The sequence below is a fragment of the Marmota marmota genome, unplaced genomic scaffold (assembly GCF_001458135.2).
Source record: "Marmota marmota marmota unplaced genomic scaffold, marMar, whole genome shotgun sequence".
Classification (NCBI taxonomy): domain Eukaryota; kingdom Metazoa; phylum Chordata; class Mammalia; order Rodentia; family Sciuridae; genus Marmota; species Marmota marmota.
This window is the reverse complement of record NW_026000093.1, coordinates 25064229-25085233: the sequence shown is the minus strand read 5'-3', so window position 1 is coordinate 25085233 and position 21005 is coordinate 25064229. Positions and strand designations below refer to the sequence as shown.

The window sequence follows — 21005 nt, the reverse complement described above, 5'->3', positions numbered from 1 at the left end:
TAATGCAAAAAAAGTATTCAGAGGTCAAATAATTAGATTATGGGAGCTGTGACCTAATCAGTTCATCCTAGTTTGAATGGACTGAGTAGGTGGCAACTGTCCACAGGCAAGATGTGGCTAGAGGAGGTGGGTCACTGGAAGGGCACATCTTCCCCTCCCCCTCATTTTTGGCTTCCAGAATGAGCCATGAGCAGAGCAGCTTTCCTCCACTGGGCCCTTCCCCCATGATGTGCTGCCTCACCTTGGGCCCAGAGCAACAGAGAACTCTATGAAATGAGACCTCTGCAACTGTGAGCCCCAAATAAACTTTTCCTCCTCTAAGTTGTTGTTGTCAGGTATTTTGGTCACAGTGATGCAAAAACTAACTAAAATAGTTAATAAATCAAATTTAGACAACTGCTACCAATTGTGCTCATTAATTGCTTCTAAATCAAAGCATGCATCATACAAACAGAACTGAAAACAATACTTTGAAACATTATTAATTTTAATATGTTTATAGGAAATGCATAAATTCACCAGCAGAAAAAATACCAAAAGTAACATTTTACAGATTTTTTAGTCTCAAAGCACAAAACATTTTTCATAGAAACAAATATATCACCACTATAGGTACCATAATATGACAACATTTATACACAAGGCCATTTGCCACTATGAAGACCAGTAGCAATGATGATGCAATACATTAGTTCATCTTTGTTAGAATGTTTTGCTATTATACTTCCTGGCCTGCAGGAGTATTTGCCAGGATACAAAAGACAATGTTATGACCTCAATTTAAACATTGCACAGGAAGCTATAGCTACCCATGCTTAAGCTATATTTACGACATGATTACTAGAAATGTTTTCATACCACTACTTTTACCATTAAAGCCATTCCCAAAAAACCAAACATTTTAATAGATTCATTTGAATATTAAAGAATTATTTTATACAAAATAGCAAGTGTAATAACATGATTTACTATTCTATATTCCTAAACTTAACAAAAGAAAAAAAAAACCTGTTCAGGTATTCAATGGAAAACAACTTGAGATTTAGTGCAGGTAACAATAGCTGAGGAAAACGTGATAAAAAGATTTCTTTTCATTTTAGAGTTGATCATTTTTAAATGCACCAGATAATTTTCTGAGGGCCATTCACATTCAATGTTGAGATTTGTTTTATTAGTGGCATATACAAAGCACCATATAATATAATATATATAATGTAGAACAATCATGACTATGTAATTAACTGTAGAAATAACTGCTAAGAAAATATAGCAATATTTAACACAGGATTTCTAAAACCATTACATATTCATTACTTTTTTCAAAGCTAATGTCCCATGTTTTATTTTATAGATTTTGTCTATCAATTTTTATGCAGTTGGCATTTTGGGGGGGCTGAAAATAGCTGCTATCTTCTGTACAGTAATGTTACAGTTTTATACAAACTTCAGAAATATGACATTTGGAATAGTCTTTATGATCCCCTTCCAAGTATTCCATTTCACACAACAGCAAATACTCTGAATGCCTTTCCTCCTGGAGGATTCTGTAAACTGCAGAAATGAAAAAAAATATTGATGTCATCTCTAAACATAATCCTTCTAATAAATCATGCTGTCTTACGACAGTTATATGAATCCAGACGGTTAACTTTCTAAGGCCACTATAATTTGTAGCTATTGGAATGTGTGAGTGAGGATGACATAATTCTTTAAATTTTGGTTGTACTCTAGACTGCAAGTTCATTAAAGAAATTGAAGATGTGCAATAAGAATAATAGTAGTCTCTAGAAAATGTCACAAAGTCTGGATCAAGTTTTCATATTTTATTTCCTTTGATTCTAATAAAACAGAGCTAGGCACCTATTGCTCCACTTTCTTGAGGTAATGCTGAGACTCAGTTTACAATTGATATTTATAGACAAAAGTTAACTCCAAGTCAAAAAGATGTCTGATACTTAAGCAATATTGCAGAGTACTAGGTCAGTACCATTTCTGACAGAATTTAAATTATATTGCTATTGCACAGATTAATTCTTCTTAACATCCACATTCTCAAGAAAAATATTAGCAGGAGAATTTAATGGTGAAGTCTGAAAAGATTCAAAAATTTCTTCACCAAAATGGAAAAATACACACACATACACATACACACACACCACAAAGCATGCAGTGTCATTTTGGAGGTACTTTTAAAACAGAGTTAAAAGTAATGAGAACCATAAATTCTACTCTTTATTAAATTGTTTATTTTTTATTTGGCATCAATGATTAAACTACATTTTGTTTAAATTTCTAGAAATTAAAACATATTGATAAGACCACTAATCATTATTTCATCTTTAAACTAGAAGCTTTTGAAGTTTTTGCTTTTTTACATAGTTCTATTGGCTTAATAATTTTAAAAGATTTTAAAGACAATAAATGATCAATACAACAAATGGTAAGAAAGAGATAAAGTGTAAGTGCTTTCATGTATTTATTTATATATATGTAACAAAAGGAAGAGAATTTTAAAGAAAGAAAATGATGCAGAAACCACAAATGTGCACACACACACCAAATGGATGGATGGACACACATGCACCAAGTTTTTCACACAAGCAAATGGTCAAGTTCAAGGTTTATCTCTGAGCCCATAGCCCTAGTGTGGAGCCTGAGTTCAGGGATTATTAAGTTATCTGACCTTGGGCAAGTCAATTATTTAATCAACTTGGAACATCAGTTAACATGTATAAACATCAGAGTTTACAGAACTGAATTGACATTATGGGGCTTTTAGTGAAGTTGAGAGAGAATTCTCAGAGTATAGTAGTGTCTAGTGTCTGGAATATTCATATTAGGTACTCCAAAATTATTATTCTCAGTTTTGTTAGAATGTCATTTTATAGCTTTAAGATGAATTTAAGAAATATAAGCAGTGAATGGAATCATATCACTCAGGTTAGCTTACAAAAGGAAATATCAGATTCTATAAACTCAATAATTCACTTTGCATATCATATCTGATTCTCAAGGCCAGGAGGCAAGTTATTGAGAAATCCCCCTCTCAATAATGGCCTCTTGATATGATCTCATCTGAATATAGATACTAAATGCAGATTTGTCTTTTTATGAGGCTGATACCCAGATGGTTATGTGAAAGACAATCTAGATATTCTGCATGTCATATCTTGTGGTGTACTTTAGAGTAACTAGTTGATATACAAATCCTCCATTTGTAATTTTGAAAATCCCAGGAAACATCTAAAAGGGATTTTATTCTGTGTCTATACAAATAAGTGGGACATAACATTACTTCCAAAGTACCAATTATTTAAAAAAAAATCATTGAAGGTTCATTTATCTTATTGTTTATTAACACTTGATAAGGTGAGCCACATGAATTTTTCTCAAATCCCCAAGTATATATAACACTAATGAGCTAAATACCATGAGAGGACCTGAAAGAGTTCGTTTACAACATGCAAGGCATCCAAGTTCCAGTGCAAAAGAGAATTTGGTTCTAGGGAAAATCAGACTCATTGTTTTTGTCAAATACTTTGTCAGATAACTGGATTAGAGAAATATTCAGTGCCTTGTTCATCGAGAAAGAATTAAGCATAAAACCTAATCTAGAAAATCCAAAAGAGGATGAAAGAAATTTCCTAATTATAAGAGCAATTAACAAAAGAGTGGTTCTGACTTGTAATCCGATTTTCATGTTGATTTTTATAAGCCTGCAGGAGACAGGCACCTCTGGTACTGCAGATTCTCCCACCCCTGGAAAACCAATTGTTACACAAGTATGTAAAGGAAACATCCAAGCTGGGTCGCCTAATGAAATCATGTGCAAGTGGGTCTGCTGTGAAGCAACCATACATCACAAGGTAGGTACATGAAAACAATTGCACACACACATACACATACACACATGCTTGTTTTTACCTTTCTGAGAAGATTCCATTCTGAAAAGACGCCGTGTAAGTCTTCCTTTTGTCCACAGGCATAACATCAACATAACCACCATGATTTCGAACCACTCCAGCATGTACTGCTGCTCTGCAGATACTGGACAGCTGAGGAGGCAAGGAGAAAAACATGCCACTATTAGGAAAGTACTGCGGAACTTGCCCAGCCTATTCTTCTACTTCTGACATCTGTCTATGCAGCCATTTAGGAGTTACTGGACAATGTTTGGCATATAAAGGAATGTTTCAAAAGGCACAAAGTCAAAGCCAATCCTGAGAAAGTCTGAAGGAAGATCTTAAAGGTGGCTGCCATGGTAACACCCTTCCACCATCTAATCTACAAATACTAGTGCTATACAAAAAACAGGCTTTTATAGTCAAAGCAATAAAAAAGCAAATTAGGTCCTTTTATCTCCTCAGGGTCCTATTTGTCATTATTAAATTTTACCCTTTGCTGATGCATACTGAAATCAGTCTGCTGAAATGTTCATAGGTTGGATTATCTGTGCCTCATTCATGTTCCGTTTTGACTTCCATATAACCTTAGTTCTATATTATCTCTATGGTCCATTTGCCAAAATATGGTCATATATTAAATGGGGATTTTTTTCCTATTACATAATACAATCTATGCAGAAATGTTTTGCCCTACAGAATAACACAAAGTGACCAGATTACAGATTACACTGTTATATTGTGTGCATTTACAAATATGTAGCACTGAATTCCACTATTATGTGTAATTATAATGCACTAATAAAATATTTGTGACAAAAAGGAAAAATTATAGCTTCTACTTAAATTTGCAATGGTTATTATTACTCTGGTTTGAAGGACCTGACATGAGTATTAGAAAAATGGCTTTATTTACAATGTACCAGTTACATAATCTGAATTTAATACAATTTCTACGAAGGAGAAAATTACTGTTTCAAGTCTAATACTTTCAACATTTTTAAATGAATCCTAAAAAGTCAAATAATTTCTTTTGACCTATCACAGTCTTTCCTAGATTTTACTATTGGCTTTAAGCCAAATGTTCTACCAAAATTTGTCGATAGCTGAGTGCAGCCTAAGGGAATCCCATAACAGGAAATGCCTGAACTGTTTCAGTATAGAGCCACCCACCTCAAATCCCCATGGGTCTTTCCCAGTCTCATTGGCATGTTCTGTTCTTATCTCTCTGCACATGTGGGTGATTGAATATGCTTTTTTAAAGTTCACATAAGCGTGTATATCTTATGTGACCTTGCTTTCTCGCTGTGCTCTGAACTCTGTGCCATCAGTCAGTATTTATTAGCTCAAAGAGCCTGCAGCCAGGCTGTTTAATCCTTCTCAGGCTTTTCCTATCTCACAAAAATACCACACATCTAAAACCTTGTGTCCAGACTCTAAGGAGGCATTTTATTGACCATATGAAAGGCCCACACTGAATTCATAATCGTATCCAAATACAATTCATAACAGATGGAAATAGAAACAGTTCTGTACACATATTTTTGCTCTTCTGTTAAAAGGGTAATATCAGCATTTTTTCCCCCAAGGCAACAAAAGTGCTTAGATGATAACATTCACTAAATCCAAACACTTTTACTATGTTTTGAGACTATTGTTTCGCTTACAGCTCTGCAGTCAGCAGGCATTCCAGCTGAGTTCAAAAGTCAGAAGTTTTATTTATTTTATCCATATCCATACTTTGTAAGAATATATTATTTGAAAGAAATAAGAATTTTCTCCAGGCATATAGTGGAATTTTGTAATGAATGTGAAATTAACAATCTGTAATAAACTACAAATAAAAATTCAAGGCAGTAAAATGTGCACGTTCTAACTCTACTGTGTAAAGTAGGAGAGGGCGGAGAGAAAGAGAAAGCCAGAGGGAGGCAATTTGGTTGACTCATGCTCATCTTTCCATATCAACCTTATTTGAAGGGATCATATATATTGTAGGAGCTGGGAACCCTGGAAATTATTGGTTTAATCTGACTTTGCACTCCCCATGTGACTGTAATTTTTTTATTGCCAACTTACTCCCTAAAGAACCAAATAATGATACATATTATCTACCCACTTCACTGAGATAGGAAGATAAAATGATCTCAGGATACAAGATCTAACAAACTCTAATTCTAGAAAATGATGGCTTCAAGGTACAGAACTGAATGGGCTATTCTGAAAGATTTTTTTTACAGGCATGACTAAAATTAAAAGTTCTGATGCTAATGGGAAAATCGGAAGAAACAACGTTTCTGGAAGTCTCTAAAGAGTCTAGATAGACACATTCCTACATATTAATTAGTTGTTTTCAGCAAATATTTATGTGTAAGATATTTGCTTAGTGTCTGATGCCACTGTGTGCTCTAGGTTCTGTCAGAGCAGAAACAAGCATAACTTGGCAGATACCGAAGAAGTGATGAAGAAATGATGGACAGCACAGCTGCTGCCCTTGAGGAACTCACAAACTAATAAGAGAGACAGGGTAACCAACAGGATACCTAACAAAATAGGTAAAGTGGTAAAGACAACACAATAGGAGATGAAAGCAGGATGAATTCATGCTTGAATTAGGAGGGCCAGCAAGGTACCTCACAGAGAAAGTAGCAATAATTTGGAATATAAGAAACAGCCATGATTTTGACAGAAAAATTTCAAAAAGGGTGTATTTCAAAGAGATAAGAATATAAGCACAAATGTGAGGACTAGCAAATTCCAGGTATCTGTAGGACATTTAAGCTGCAGACAGTAATAATGCAAATTGCAAATCTAAAGCATGTAAAGCTTAGAATGGGAGAATCATTTCAAATTGCTGAATTTGAGAAAACCTTGGACCCAACTGAATGTTTCAAAAGAGACAAGGTGGTAATATGCATATTTCAGGCTTCTTTATACAAGCAGATTCTTGTAGTATTCTATTGAATAAGTACATTCTTACTTTGGATTGTGTAGAGGGGAGTGAGGGGAGGGGTGGGAGGGTTGGTGATGCAAAAGACAGTAGAATGAGATGGATTTACCCTATATACATGCATAACTACACTATTGGTGTGACCCTATACTCTGTACAGCCAGAAGAATGAAAAGTTGTGCTCCATTTGTGTACAATGTGTCAAATTGCATTCTACTATCATGTATAACTAATTAGAACAAACTAAAAAATCAAAACAAGAAGATTCTTAAATTTATTTTTGTAACTCTTTGGCTTAGAAATCTGTGATGGTTTCTAAATGTCTACAGCATGAAATCTAAACTCATCAGCATGACTTTCAGCGTCTTCACCTGTACATTCCCAGAGCAGATTCCTCTCTCTCTCAGACTAATTTGGCTGTGGTCCCTCTTAGCTCCAATTTTCAAGCTATGGCTACGAGAAACACATTTAATCCATGTATTTGTAGATATCATGCAAACCACCCAGAATGTTCCATAATCCCCTCTACCAACCAACACTTTAAACCTTGCTCAAAGTACATTTATCCAGAAGGAAACCATCATGGTTAATATTCATTATTCAACCCTCTTAAGTCATCTACTTACAGCATCATGCTATTAGTTTCCTTTTGTACTTTAGGGAATGATCTGATTTGTATTCTAAGCTATTTCTCAAACAGATCTTTTTAAATTTTTCAACTAAGTTTATTAAGGAATAATTTACATAGAGTAAAATTTACCAATTCAACCTTTTTTAAAAAGGCATACAGTTAAGTGACTTTGTCAAACATATAGTCATGTAACCACTAGAATACTTTCTATGCATTTAGCAAATTCTATATGTTTAGCAAATTCGTAATCATCCAATTTATAATTAAGATGTAGATGAATTAAAAGGAAGAGAAAATAAAAATGCATTTTCCTTCCCAATAATGCCTCCAAGGTTATTTCTTTAAGTGCCTGATATAAAATACATGAAAAAGATATATGCTAGGGAGTAATATTGGCCAAATCATATTGTCATATTGTGTATATATAGGAATGTGTAACAACAAATCCAATCATTATGTACAACTACAATGCAAACAAAAATGTGGTGAAAAGACATACTGGAAAGATATAAATAACAACTTATGCAAAATAAATTTTTGTACACTCATATTTGCACATGAATTCATTTTTCAGTGGTATTATTGAGTAACTGTTCCAAGAGTAAGTCTCTGGGTAAAGAAACTTTTCTCATTCTTACATAAAGGCACATATATACATTTAAATACATGTATATATTTTATATAAGCATGAATATTGAGATCTATATTAATTAAGATACTTACATCAGAGTAAATTCGAGATCCAATTACACGAGCATAATGTGGATTTGCCTGCATACAGTTACGAGGACAATATACTCTGAAAAAAAAAACATGTAATGTAAGTGGCTTACTTCAGTCTTTCTTATTAATAAGAACATAGGCATTCATACACAGAACCAAACTCAACATTGTAAACCCTATTATTGTTTTCTCTCCTGAAGTAGGTCAATTGTACAATCGGCACAATTGCTTCTGTTTATATTATCCACATCTAGGTTTCAGCACAAATGTGAGATCTTAAATTTAGTCAGGAAGACATTTAACTTGGGGATTCAAAGCAGAAGAAAACATCAAAAGCACCTCTATGCAGTGGAGAATCTGCTACTCATTGTGTCTGTAGAATGTGGTCAACAGACAACTAGGAAAATCCGAGTCACTGTCATAACACTTCATAATTTCTTTTCTGTTTACATGTTTTGTCTTGTATTCAATTCATGGCTTTAATTATCATCAACAAACACCTGATTTCCAAATTTGTATCTGTAGTTGGGACTTCTTTTATTCAAAAATTATAGTTGGGTGCAGTGGCACATGCCTATAATCCCAGAAGCTCAAGAGGCTGAGTCAAGTTCAAAGCCAGCCTCAGCAAAAGCAAGGCATTATATACATAGATATAGATATATAGATATAGATATATAGATATATAGATATAGATATATAGATTATATAGATATATATCCGACCATTTATTCAACACTCCTGTTAGTTTGAGGTCTAATAAATATCTCAAACTTATTTTGTATGAATCAAAATTCCTAAGCTCTACTCCCCAAATCTACTTCTTTGTAGGATTCCCAGCACAATACATGGTAATTCCATTGTTATAGGAGTCTCAGCCAAAACCTTTATTCTACCCATGGTCCCTTTCTTTATCTCACATCTTACACTCAACCCAGCCATTTCTATTGGCTACACCTTAGAATATACATAAGATCAGGGCATCCCTAAGCATCTCAAGTTCCGTGACTCTGGATTCTATCATCTATTATCAAACTGACTGCAACAGGCTTTCCAGGGATGATCTTGTTCATTACTGGTTCTCTCCAATCTATATCCATATGCACAAGTCCAAACACATCATTTCTCTGCTTCAAATACTCCAGGGGCTTTCCATTTCATTCAGAAGAAATGACAAGATGCTTAGAATGTCCAATAAGCCCTGCATATTCAGTACGCCATTAACTTTCTGAGCTAAACACTCCTTTTCCTTCCTCACTCTGCTCCATTCATGGTGGTCTGACAGTTATTTCTTATAAACAATGTGATTCTGCCTTGGGACATAATCATATTCTTCTTTGCATAAAACGTTCTTTCTCCAGATATCCTATTGCCTGTTATCTGACTGGATTAGTTCATTTAAAACAAATTTCCCAAAACTTTGTTTAAATATAAAGTTCAGTTATCAGTGTTTAATCAAAAATATTTTCAAATCTACTCCTAGAGTTCAAGAAACTTTCATACAGCACATTTTTTAAGATCAATTGCTCTTCTTAGTTTATTCTCTCCCCCTATCGTGTACACACACGCACACACATGCAAGCATGCGTGCCAACACATATTCATGCACTAAAAGTAAATATAAACCAACATTGGAAAAAATACAATTAAGTTTTATATATTAAATGAGATTCTCAATATAAGAACTACATGAAAATCACTGGTGGATGATGATATCAAGGATTTTCAAAAATTTTCATTGAAACTACCTTAACCAATTAAGCAGCTCTTCCTCAGGATAGCTTTTAAAAAACAGCTCTAGTTCTTATTTCTAAAATGTGCATAACACCATATACTTCAGACTATACATATTTCATATTTCAATATCTAAACCAGAACTATTTAAACAATAAGAAATAAATGAATCTGAGCATTTTATAACTTTGAATTTAAAAATTGACTGTTATAAAAGACAGTGTTGTGGGGAACAATGGCACACGCCTGCAATCCCAGTAGCTGTAGGGCTGAGCCAGACTCAGTAACTTATAGAGGCCCTAAGCAACTCAGTGAGACCCTGTCTCTAAATAAAATACAAAATAGAGCTGGGGATGTGGCTCAGTGGTTGAATGCCCCTGAATTCAAAGCTAGTAGCCCCATCCTCCTCCCCCTCCAAAAAAAATACAGTGTCTGGGATTTTACACAATGAAGGGTGTCCCACAGACTGGAAAATGAGCTGACTACATCTGGGAACTGCTGGACATTCACTGCCCTCCCACTGGTTGTAAAACTACCTGCTATGTCCTTAAAGTCATGCTGTGTGAACTCCACATTAATCATATTTAACACTTGGTTTACAGAAGGCCAAGGTCAATAGCTTTGAGGTGAGTTAATATCTACTTAGTTAAGTTCAGGTAAAAACAGAAAAGACAGGGCAACTTTTTTGCTTGTATCCTATATCTATTTTTAACATCTTATTACCTTCTATAGAGAAGGTAGGCAGTGATCTAGTAAACATTCCATTGTCTTTATTTTGCCTGTAAGCCTTGAATTAAAATGCTGACACATTTTAATGACACTTACTTTTACATATTAAGCATTCAATAATTTTAAAGGCCTAATTATTTATAGATAAATGTAAAGCAGGATAAGATTTCTAGTAATACAAATGTGCGTGCACACGCGCATGCACACACACATGCACACACAAATTCTATAGTTTATTTTAGGTTATTCGGTAGCTATGAAACCTCCCAAGGACATGACTATGCAGGCAGTCCTTCACGTCCTTCATTAGCTACTTTATTTATATTATCCTTGCCATTCTTCTCCAGGATATACCCTTAAGTGAAATAAAACTCTAAGGCATATAAATCAATCACATGGTTCCCTAAAAGTTATAAACTATTATGTCAGTGATATAATTAAGACCTAATTTATGAACTATTAAAAATTTTACATGAGAAAAGATAATCTTGGTTTCACTATTCGATAAAATAAAAAGTTAAAAAGTATATAAGGAGGTGCTTTCCAAACTACATAAGGTAAAAATTATGTATAAATTCTTAATTCTATGGATTTATTATTTGGTGAAAACATAATAAAATTAAATTTTAAAAATTTATATCATTTTCCTTTTTTGGATGCTTCCCTTCCTGGAACAAGCCAAGAAGTAGGAAACTCATTAATTAATATTTTACTTGAATGATTTTTCTCCTTGGGAAAAATATTGATATACATACTGTGAGAGACATAGAATTACCATTTGTTGAGTATTTACTAGAGAAAGGCTTTATAGTCTATGCTCCATGGAGATTATGCTTATTATTTATTCCTACTCATTTAGCTGCATGGGCCCTAACATAGTACTGGAATATGGTGAATAACAAATATTTATAAATGTGTAATTGTGATGCTAAAGTTCATCAACTTCACCTATCAATATATCTCTACTTCTCCCTGTAAACATATAATCTGTGAGTACAGGACTAGTCTGAAAAAAAACCTGCAAATTTTTCTAAAATTAGAATAATGACTGAATCAAATCAGTAAGCTTTGTAATAGCATAACTGGTGAAGCTCTAGAAACGGAAGATTATATTATTATAACAAATTTTTAACATAGCCAGGCAATAGGTAGCACATGCCTGTAATCTCATTGGATTGGGAGGTTAACACAGGAGGATCATGAGTTCAAAGCCTTCCTCAGCAAAATAAATGTGCTAAGCAACTCAGCAAGACCCTGTCTCTAAATAAAATACAAAATATGGCTGGGGATGTGGTTCAGTGGTCAAGTGCCCCTGAGTTCAACCCCCAGTACCCCAAAAAATAAAAACATAAAAAATGTTTAACATATAGTTCATTTGTGGTCAGATGGTAAAAAAGTATACAAAGAATTTCATACAGTAAGGGATCCTCAAAGTATTCCATCCACTTTGTAATCTGCTGACTTCAATAAAACACATATGCTGAAGAATCCAGAAGTCTCGAATCAGTATGCACCAAGTTAGCTGACCAAAAACATTATAACAGTATTCTTGCATTACGATAGAAATAAAAGGATTTGGTGTTCAAAAGGAAACAGGTTAGATATTCCTGTGCGAAAGAATTGATACCTTAAATCACATCAATAATTGAGAATCTTCCTTCTGACAGAATGAAGTATTTGCTTTCCTGTATCAACAACATAGTCTTTCGTTACTTTATCAACAACAAGCTCATTCTTGAACTGAGATATTACTTCAGTTTTAAAAGGGTTTTTCCTATGTAAATAAATTTTACCATATAATTAGATTCCTTAGTTTTTTTTTTTTGGGGGGGGGCGGTTAGCAGGAACTGAACTCAGAGATGCTTGACAACTGAGCCACATTCCCCAGCCCTATTTTGTATTTTATTTAGAGATAGAGTGTCACTGAGTTGCTTAGTGCCTCACTTTTGCTGAGGCCGGATTTGAACTCATGATCCTCCTACCTCAACCTCTGTCATCAAACTACCATTATTTCTCTAAATCTCATTATGAGTTTGGGAAGTAGCATGTCTACGACTAAGACAGTATGTGTAGGCACATAATTTACTTTTCTTCTGTGTTGACGATGGCTTGTGGATGTACTGTTCCTCTAATAGTGTTCATCTTAGCTTGGTTCAGAAAAGTGAAGACTTTTTCTTCATTATTTTATAGTAGATAAAATTTCATTATAATTTTTAAGAACATATTAAAAACAAAAAGAAAAGCAGACATAGGCCTTTTGACTTGAGTTGCAATTAGATTAATCTAATTTAGAACCTGAATAGCAATGCTAAAACTACATCATTTCAGTGTCCATGAAAGAACATTTTATAGAAAGAATGTTTTTGTATCTCAAAGTTCATATGTTGAAGTCCAAACCCCATTGTGACTTTGTGATAGGACCTTTATGAAGGGAATTAAGGTTACAAGATGACATAAGGGAGGGCCCCTTACCAAATATAAGGATTAGTGACCTTCTAAGAAGAGATACAAGGGAGTAAGCCCTTTCTCCAGCCACCTTGTGAGGACACAAAATACATGGTGCTGCCTGACAGCTAGGAAGAGTACCAATAAGTAACCAAATCATACAGCAACTTGATTTTGGGCATCCCAAACCTCTAGAACTGTGAGAAAACATTTTTGTTGTTTATACCATCTGGTATATGGCATTTTATTATAATAGCCCAAGCAGACTGATAAAGAACTCTTTTGTAGCAAATATGAACAAACAAATCACATGCACCATCCTTGTTGCTAAAGAATAGCAGTAAGTACTCTGGAATTTGGAGAAGACATACTAGGAGGGCCAGGAGTGTATGAAGTTTGTGAAGTCCCATCACGTCTTCCTGCTTAGCAGTTCAAGATCATATGTATATGATCTTATTTTATAGTCAATAAATTCCACTATAATTTGAATCCTGGAGACATAGAATTTCATGTAAAAACAGATCAAAGCCACACAAACACACACACACACACACACATACACACACACGTGCATATACATACACACACATATGGGTTAAAAAAATAAGAAAATTTAGAAAATGTTACCTTGGGCAATGTGAAGCAGGCTTATGAAATGGACAGAGCTGTTCCACAGTAGTTTCACAAGTCACAGCCTGAACTGAAGAATAAAAGCACAAAACAATAAGTGACTCTGTTAGAAGTGAAAACCCAACACACAGTAATAAGGAAATGAGATTAAAAAAAAAAGTCTCACCTGTTACTTTAGAGACTGTGAAGGAATTAGCAGACTGATATTTTCTAAAGATAAAAAGACAGTAATATCAATCATTTGCTTTTAGGCATCATCATAAGTATAACTGCCTTTCAGATCCATGCACACTATATTTTTAAAATCTTTTTCATTAAATTACCTATGTAAGTAGAGATATAAGAATACATCACCTAGGATAAATCCATACTACGTTCACTTCTTAACATTAGAGGGTGGTTTCTTTTCATTATAAATCTCAAAAATAGATAATAACACAAACAATGCACATACTATCTGCATATTGGTTTCATATCAAAATTAAAATTCTTAAATACTAATTCCCAGTTTCCATGGAACCCACAGAGGTAAACACAAGACAATGTTGTATAAAGACTACAAATAATACGTCCCTTAAAGGAGTGTGCATAAATCAATTTTTATTTATCCTCATATCTAGTGAAGTGTCTATAGCACATGAATGAATCTCTCCTCATTATATGAATTATTAAAAATAGTGATATAAAGTTAGGTACACTGTTATATGTTAAAATTTTAATTGCTTATGCATGTCCAGATTTTGAGATAAATACCTGTTGCAGAAGGTAAGGATTTCTGTGATGGTGTGTGTGTGTGTGTGAAAAAAATATATATATATATAAATAAATGTATATATATTATATATATGTATATATATATATACATACACCAAATATATATATATTTGGTACTAAGTATTGAACTCAAGGCCACTTGGCCACTGAGTCACATCCCCAGCCCTATTTTGTATTTTATTTAGAAACAGGGTCTCACTGAGTTGCTTAACTCCTCACTTTTGCTGAGGCTGGCTTTGAACTCAAGATCTTCCTGCCTCAGCCTCCCAAACTGCTGGGATTACAGGTGTGCACCACCGCACCCAACCTTGTGACGGTATTTTTAGCATGGATATGATATGTTCACCCTCTGAACATGTTAGCTCAGGATTGAAGGTGCAAATCTTTTTTTTTAATGCTTCTATAAATTTTTATTTATTAGTTGCTCATGACAATACAATGATCTTGACATATCATACATTTGGTTCAAATGGGGTATGAATTCTCATTTTTCCACATGTACAGGTTGCAGGATCACATTGGTTATACAGCCACATATATACATACAGCAATACTAGTGTCTATTGTATTCTGCTGCCCTTCTTATCCTCCCTCCCCTCCCCTCCTATCACCTCTCTCTACCCAATCTACTGTGACACATTTCTCTCTCTCTTTTTTTCTTCCCCCTCACATCATCATACATGTATTTTGTATAATGATGAGGGTCTCCTTCCATCTTCCATGCAATTCCCCTTCTCCCTCCATCCCTCCCACCTCTCTTTCCTATTTAGTGGTAATCTTCTTCTCATGCTCTTCCTACCTACTCTATTTTGAGTCACCCCCCTTATATCAGAGAATACATTCGGCATTTGTTTTTTAGGGATTGACTAACTTCAGTTAGCATAATCTGCTCTAATGCCATCCATTTCCCTGCAAATGCCATGATCTTGTTATTTTTTTAGTGCTGAGTAATATTCCATTGTGTATAAGTGGCACATTTTTTTTTTATCCATTCATCTATTGAAGGGCATCTAGGTTGGTTCCACAGTCTAGCTATCGTGAATTGTGCTGCTATAAACATTGATGTGGCTGTGTCCCTGTAGTGAAGTTGCAAATCTTAACAATCTTTTATTTCTTTCAGTTTCAAATTCAATATTTAATACTTATCATCTGCAATGTGACATCCCTCCCAATAACATTATTTGAGTCACAAAGTATATATAACCTATCAAATGTAGTACACTTCATATGTCAAGAGAATTTCTACAACAGACAAGAAAACTTAAACTTAAGAGAAAATATAAATGTTCTTTAATATAATATGCAGAGCTTGGCTTAATAAAGCTAATAACTAGTAATTATTTATTGATATAATTTATAAATTTTTGCTGAATGAATTAGCTAATAAATATTTCTACAAATATATTTTACTAAAGAGAGTTTTGCAAGTAGCTAAAACCTACATATCAAGCCTCTGAAAAAAACTATATACATAAAAGTTCATTCCACAAATTTTAAGGGTTTTTAATAATTTATTTTCTATAACTATGAATTCCAGCTTAACCCTACTATGGAGCTTGATTAGATTAAGTTGTATAGTTACAGAGAAAGGAAATTACATTTGCTAAGAAAAACATTCTTCTGAAGTTCAACAATTCTTCTGAGGTTCAAAAGACACTACACAAAGATATGTCAAAAGATTATTTCTATTTTCTAAAGAAAAATGAACAAAAATGTAGTATTTTAGAATAAAGTGCTTAGTGTGTATAACATGAGAAACACTGAAAACAGTAATCAGTGCTTCTTATGGTATTGAATTGTATTTAGACTGACGGTGAAAGACAATATAGTATATTATAGACTTTGCTAACTGTTCTTTACCAAGTAATCTGATTTAATTCATTAAAAAATTACTGTTGCATAAAATAAACCATTTTCCTTAAACAGAGCAGAAAGAATATGCAAATTAATTATTCTTCTCTGGGGTATCACTTGCCATAGCTAAAAAATTCATTGCTTTATATTAAACTGTAAATTTACACATTCTTAACAAAACTCTTGAAAATTCAGATCATGCCCTTTATAAGCAAAAAGGTTTCAACTTTGAATTTAGATCCTTTTCCTTCTTCTAATCTATGGACACTATGTAGCTAAAACACATCTTGAAAATTACCAACTTCTCTTCATAAATTAAATGCTTCTACACTTTGCCCTAAAATAATGTTTTAGTTCATTTTTAAAATTTAAAATCATCTGGGTACTTACCCAATTGTTTGAACACCGTTTCTATTGGACTTGATGAAATAATGTTTTCTTCCTTGTCTGGTGATATCAACCCAACCACCCTCATTGTCTATGATACCATAATGAATTGCAGCTCTACAGATGCTGGATTGCTTGAAGGAAAAAAGAGGAGACATCAGGATGTTAAAATATTTAATCTCTGCCTAAGATAAAACTACTTGCTACTGATATGACTTTAAATTAAATAAATATGTCTAAGAAAAATATACTTAATATAAGTTGCTATATCCCACATGCAAATCTTAAAAATTATAGGGAAGGATTATATTTCCATAAAATTAACATTTTTGATACCTACCATTTCATAATGTACACTGCCAATGACTTTAGCTTTACTATCCAAACAGCCAGCGGGACATTCATACCTAAATGAAAGTAATGGAAACAATATTTAGCTTCTCTGTACACCAGTTTGAAATAAAAAGATTTCTTATATATTGTCAGTTGATTTTGAGAATGATAGTTAAGTATTACCTATTACAGGTTGTCCCTTTGCACTGGTCTCGTAATCTTACTTCACAAGAAACAATCTGGGCTAGAAGGAAAATAAAATAAATCACCAAAATCATATAGATAATGTAAAAGCTGCTACATTTGTTATGTATAATATAATGACAAGTTTGGGTTCATTCCCAAATGAACCAAATTAACAAGATCTACATGGCCTGGCCATCTAGGACAAATTTTAAATTCTTATAGTGATGAAGAGGTCTTACACATTTGCTGTGTGCTGATGACCTCATTTCTGTTGCTGTCATCTGATCTTGTCTGGACGTGGGTGTCATGAACTTGTGCCTGCTGACGCTCAATTTCATTGGTTTCCTCTTCTCGAGGAGGATAATAGCTATCTGACCCTTCTGTCAGAAAGAAAGAGATATTTGAGAAAAATGAATCCCAATTTATGTGAGCAAAAGTTACTAAATAATGAAATGCCTGTATACAATGTTTAGTATTTAAAACTAGAAGAATCAGTACTCTTTTGGCACAGATTTTATTCTTAAAGTCATAATATTATGTACCGCACTGAAGTAAATGAAATACACATACAAGACTTTGAGCCCTTGATTCATCTGTGTGAGTATCTGGCTAATATTCAGTGGAGTCATTTCTAAACTCTGCTTGTATTTCAGTATGTTATCAGTGTTTGGTTTTCATAATGACATCAGAAAGTATGCATAGTGATTTAATAATGCCAGGTATTAGGAAATGTAAGTTTTGCTTTCCCAAATGAAATCATATTTTTAGAATTTTCAGCAGGATCACACTTAGAATTCTCCCATAAGAAAGATTGATGTGCCTAAAGAAGGATTGATGTGCCCTTGTTATTTACTACAATATCCATTTCCATGGAAAACATTTTTTAAGAAGGAATTCAGTATTCAAAAATTTCATCTTGACAATGGGAGATAGTTTCAAGCTTTAAATATAATTTTTTTTCTCAGACTGTACTATATCAAGGGCTTATCAGTGGCACATTATAGAGCAGTATATTATTTTCATGTGTGACCCAGAACTCAAAACCTAGGAAAAATGAAGTCTGAAGGCAGAGGAAAGCCAACTTTAAGAAAAATGATCCTTGGTAAAGGGCAGAGACATAGCAGGTTCATGGGTAGAGTATAAAAAACAAAAACTAAACAAAACAAACAAACACACCCTCCCCCCCCCCACACACACATACACTCACAGTGAAAAGATGGTGCAAATGCTTCCAGGAATTTAAAAATAATCTGACCTAGATGGGCACTTCTTGACTGCTCATTATAGCTAATGAACATTCATTCATCAAGAGAAAGCAAGACATTTCAACCAATCGTCATTAAGAAAAATGTACAAGGCAATAAAAAGCGTCCCCTTGGATCCTCAAAAGCATGACTTTCACAAAGCTCTGCCAAATATAATTTGTCTCTGTGTACTATAAACGTGACACCATATTTATATTTACTTTTTAAGATTTCAAATGCATTTGAGTGTACTAATATTATAATAGTTTCATAGTACAACAAATGCATTAATATTATAACAGTTTTTATAGTACCATTATATATGTTTTGGGATATTTTGGCATAAAAATTGTACAGCTTACAGTGAAAAGTGGAGAATCAATATGATTCATTGTGTATAAGGTACATGGAGAGTTTTGCAAAAACTCTAAATTCACTAAAAATAAACTTAAATTGTCAAAACCTTAAAAAATTAAAACAGTTATGGAAACAACTCTAGTCAACAATATATCCAAAAACAGCTATGGAAACTAAGTGTACTTTTGTGTAATTAAGTACATTTTTAAATTAATTATTATTATTATTTTAATGTGTGTGGTGCTGTGGAGTGAACCCAGAGCCTCATGCATGCTAAGTAAGGATACTACCCTGAGCTATACTCCTAGCACTACTTTTTTTATTTTTTAGTACAAATTAATGCAGACTGAATTAAAATATAAATCAAAGTGAATATTACAACAAAATAGCACTTACCTTTGTAGCACAGATTTTCTCTACAGCCCCCTCCAAAACTAGGTGGGCAAGCAGAACAGGGTCGTCCATGTTTGTAAGGGGCATGGCCCCACCAGTTTCCCCTTAAAGAGATGATACACTCCATTAAGAGGTAGTCTAACAGCATGATTTATAAGACACTGCAACATATCACCCTATATGAATCTTCCAAGTAATGATCTTAATGTGTTACATGTATATATTTTGGTAAGTAGTCCTTTTGGTTACTAGGTTTAAATACAGATTTCTATCTCATTCTTCTGAAAATTATCAAAGTAATTTACTATATTACTGTTAAAGATTTAAATTTTTTACTGTAAACTAAATATTATAATGGAATATTCACCTATATCCCATATGCTTTAATAAAAATAGCTCATAAATTTAAATTTGTCCCTAAGAATGGTTGTGTAATTTTTTAGAGAATGTTCAAATGGTCTTTATAAAGATAAAAATACATTTTCTCTAATCAAAATTACTAAACATCTATGGAACAGAATAGTTCAATGAGTGAAACTGAAGACATAAATATATGATTCCTATCTTCACAAAAAACATATTTTCAATTTTCATAAACCCTTTAAGCACTTATTTTATGACCTATGCAACTATAATCACTGTTATATTAGTGATTTAGGTAAAGTGAATTAAAACAATGTGGTTTACTCAATATATACTGAAAATGAGAAAAAAATCACAAATATAAATTATTTTCATGTTCTTAGAAAAATTTACATCTAAAGGTAATGTTTTGTCTACTCACTTTGGGGAATAATTGCACACCAAGTAGACAGCTTTGGGCCATATCTGCCCCCAGATGTTCATGTTATGGCACAAATTAATGGCACAGCCTATTCTGTTACTGGTTGCCCACACCACCTACACAAGAGAAAAGAAAGATTCAGAAAAAGCAGGCTAAGATGAACGAAGACAACATATCCAGGAGAAAAATGAATAGAAATTGAACTGGAGAAACCAATATTTATCAACTAATGTGAAATGAGGCAATATCAAAAAGTGTATTTTCCCCAAGACTTTGGTTTCTGCTGAATTAAATTTTTAAAAGGAATCTAAAGGTAAATAATTCTTTCTTGAAATATAAACTTACTAAATAATTCAAAATTTAATATCTTCACAAACCTGTTTGCCATATTAACATGTCTATGAACTGAATTTTAGATCTTAAACAGAAAGCACTCAGAAAAATATTGAAGTGTTGAGATTTCTTATATGACAGGATCTTTTCATTGTGCCACTGGTAATTAGGAAGTTCCAAGTTGATCTTAAATCTTATCACATGGCAAAGACATATAGGTTTCATCTCACTGGTAGATTATTAGTCTCACTGATAATAGGCTATAGGAATTCTAGAAACTGAAATCAGTGGACATCAGTGAGTTTTGTCTAGTCAAATCTGCCTATTATTTTATTTAGAAGTTTAGAACACATTCAATACCAAATATGAACATAAAATATAAAAAATATACATAAATGCTATACACCTATAAAATGAATTGTTACTAGTAAATAAAACTAAAGTTTTATACTTTAGAGTAAAACTTTGACATTAAAAATAGTAAACTGCTCCCCATATGCATTTATTAAGGCCATATTAAAAGATGTTTCATATGAAAAATCATGGAAATAATGTCTTTTTAAGTCTTTTGGACTTTTTGTGATAATTAGTTTTATTATTTAAAGAAATTTATAAGGCTGTT

The 21005-nt window shown here is 33.2% G+C and overlaps 1 protein-coding gene across 2 annotated transcripts in view; it reads right to left on the bottom strand.

The window, feature by feature from the left end:
• Positions 1 to 464: 464 nt before the first annotated feature.
• Crispld1 (cysteine rich secretory protein LCCL domain containing 1) overlaps positions 465 to 21005 on the bottom strand; it is a 44949-nt gene continuing 24408 nt past the window's right edge. The window contains exons 5-15 of one of the 2 annotated variants that reach the window (XM_015485715.2): positions 20051 to 20166; positions 19270 to 19370; positions 17512 to 17652; positions 17270 to 17330; positions 17094 to 17160; positions 16757 to 16887; positions 13905 to 13948; positions 13736 to 13808; positions 8204 to 8279; positions 3925 to 4055; positions 465 to 1551 (exon numbers count right to left, since the gene is read on the bottom strand). In XM_015485715.2, coding sequence (XP_015341201.2) covers positions 1500 to 1551; positions 3925 to 4055; positions 8204 to 8279; positions 13736 to 13808; positions 13905 to 13948; positions 16757 to 16887; positions 17094 to 17160; positions 17270 to 17330; positions 17512 to 17652; positions 19270 to 19370; positions 20051 to 20166 — 993 coding nt within the window. In that variant the 3' untranslated portion in view covers positions 465 to 1499. The remainder of the gene's footprint in view (positions 1552 to 3924; positions 4056 to 8203; positions 8280 to 13735; positions 13809 to 13904; positions 13949 to 16756; positions 16888 to 17093; positions 17161 to 17269; positions 17331 to 17511; positions 17653 to 19269; positions 19371 to 20050; positions 20167 to 21005) is intronic. The other variant, XM_048783074.1, reaches the window with a different exon arrangement.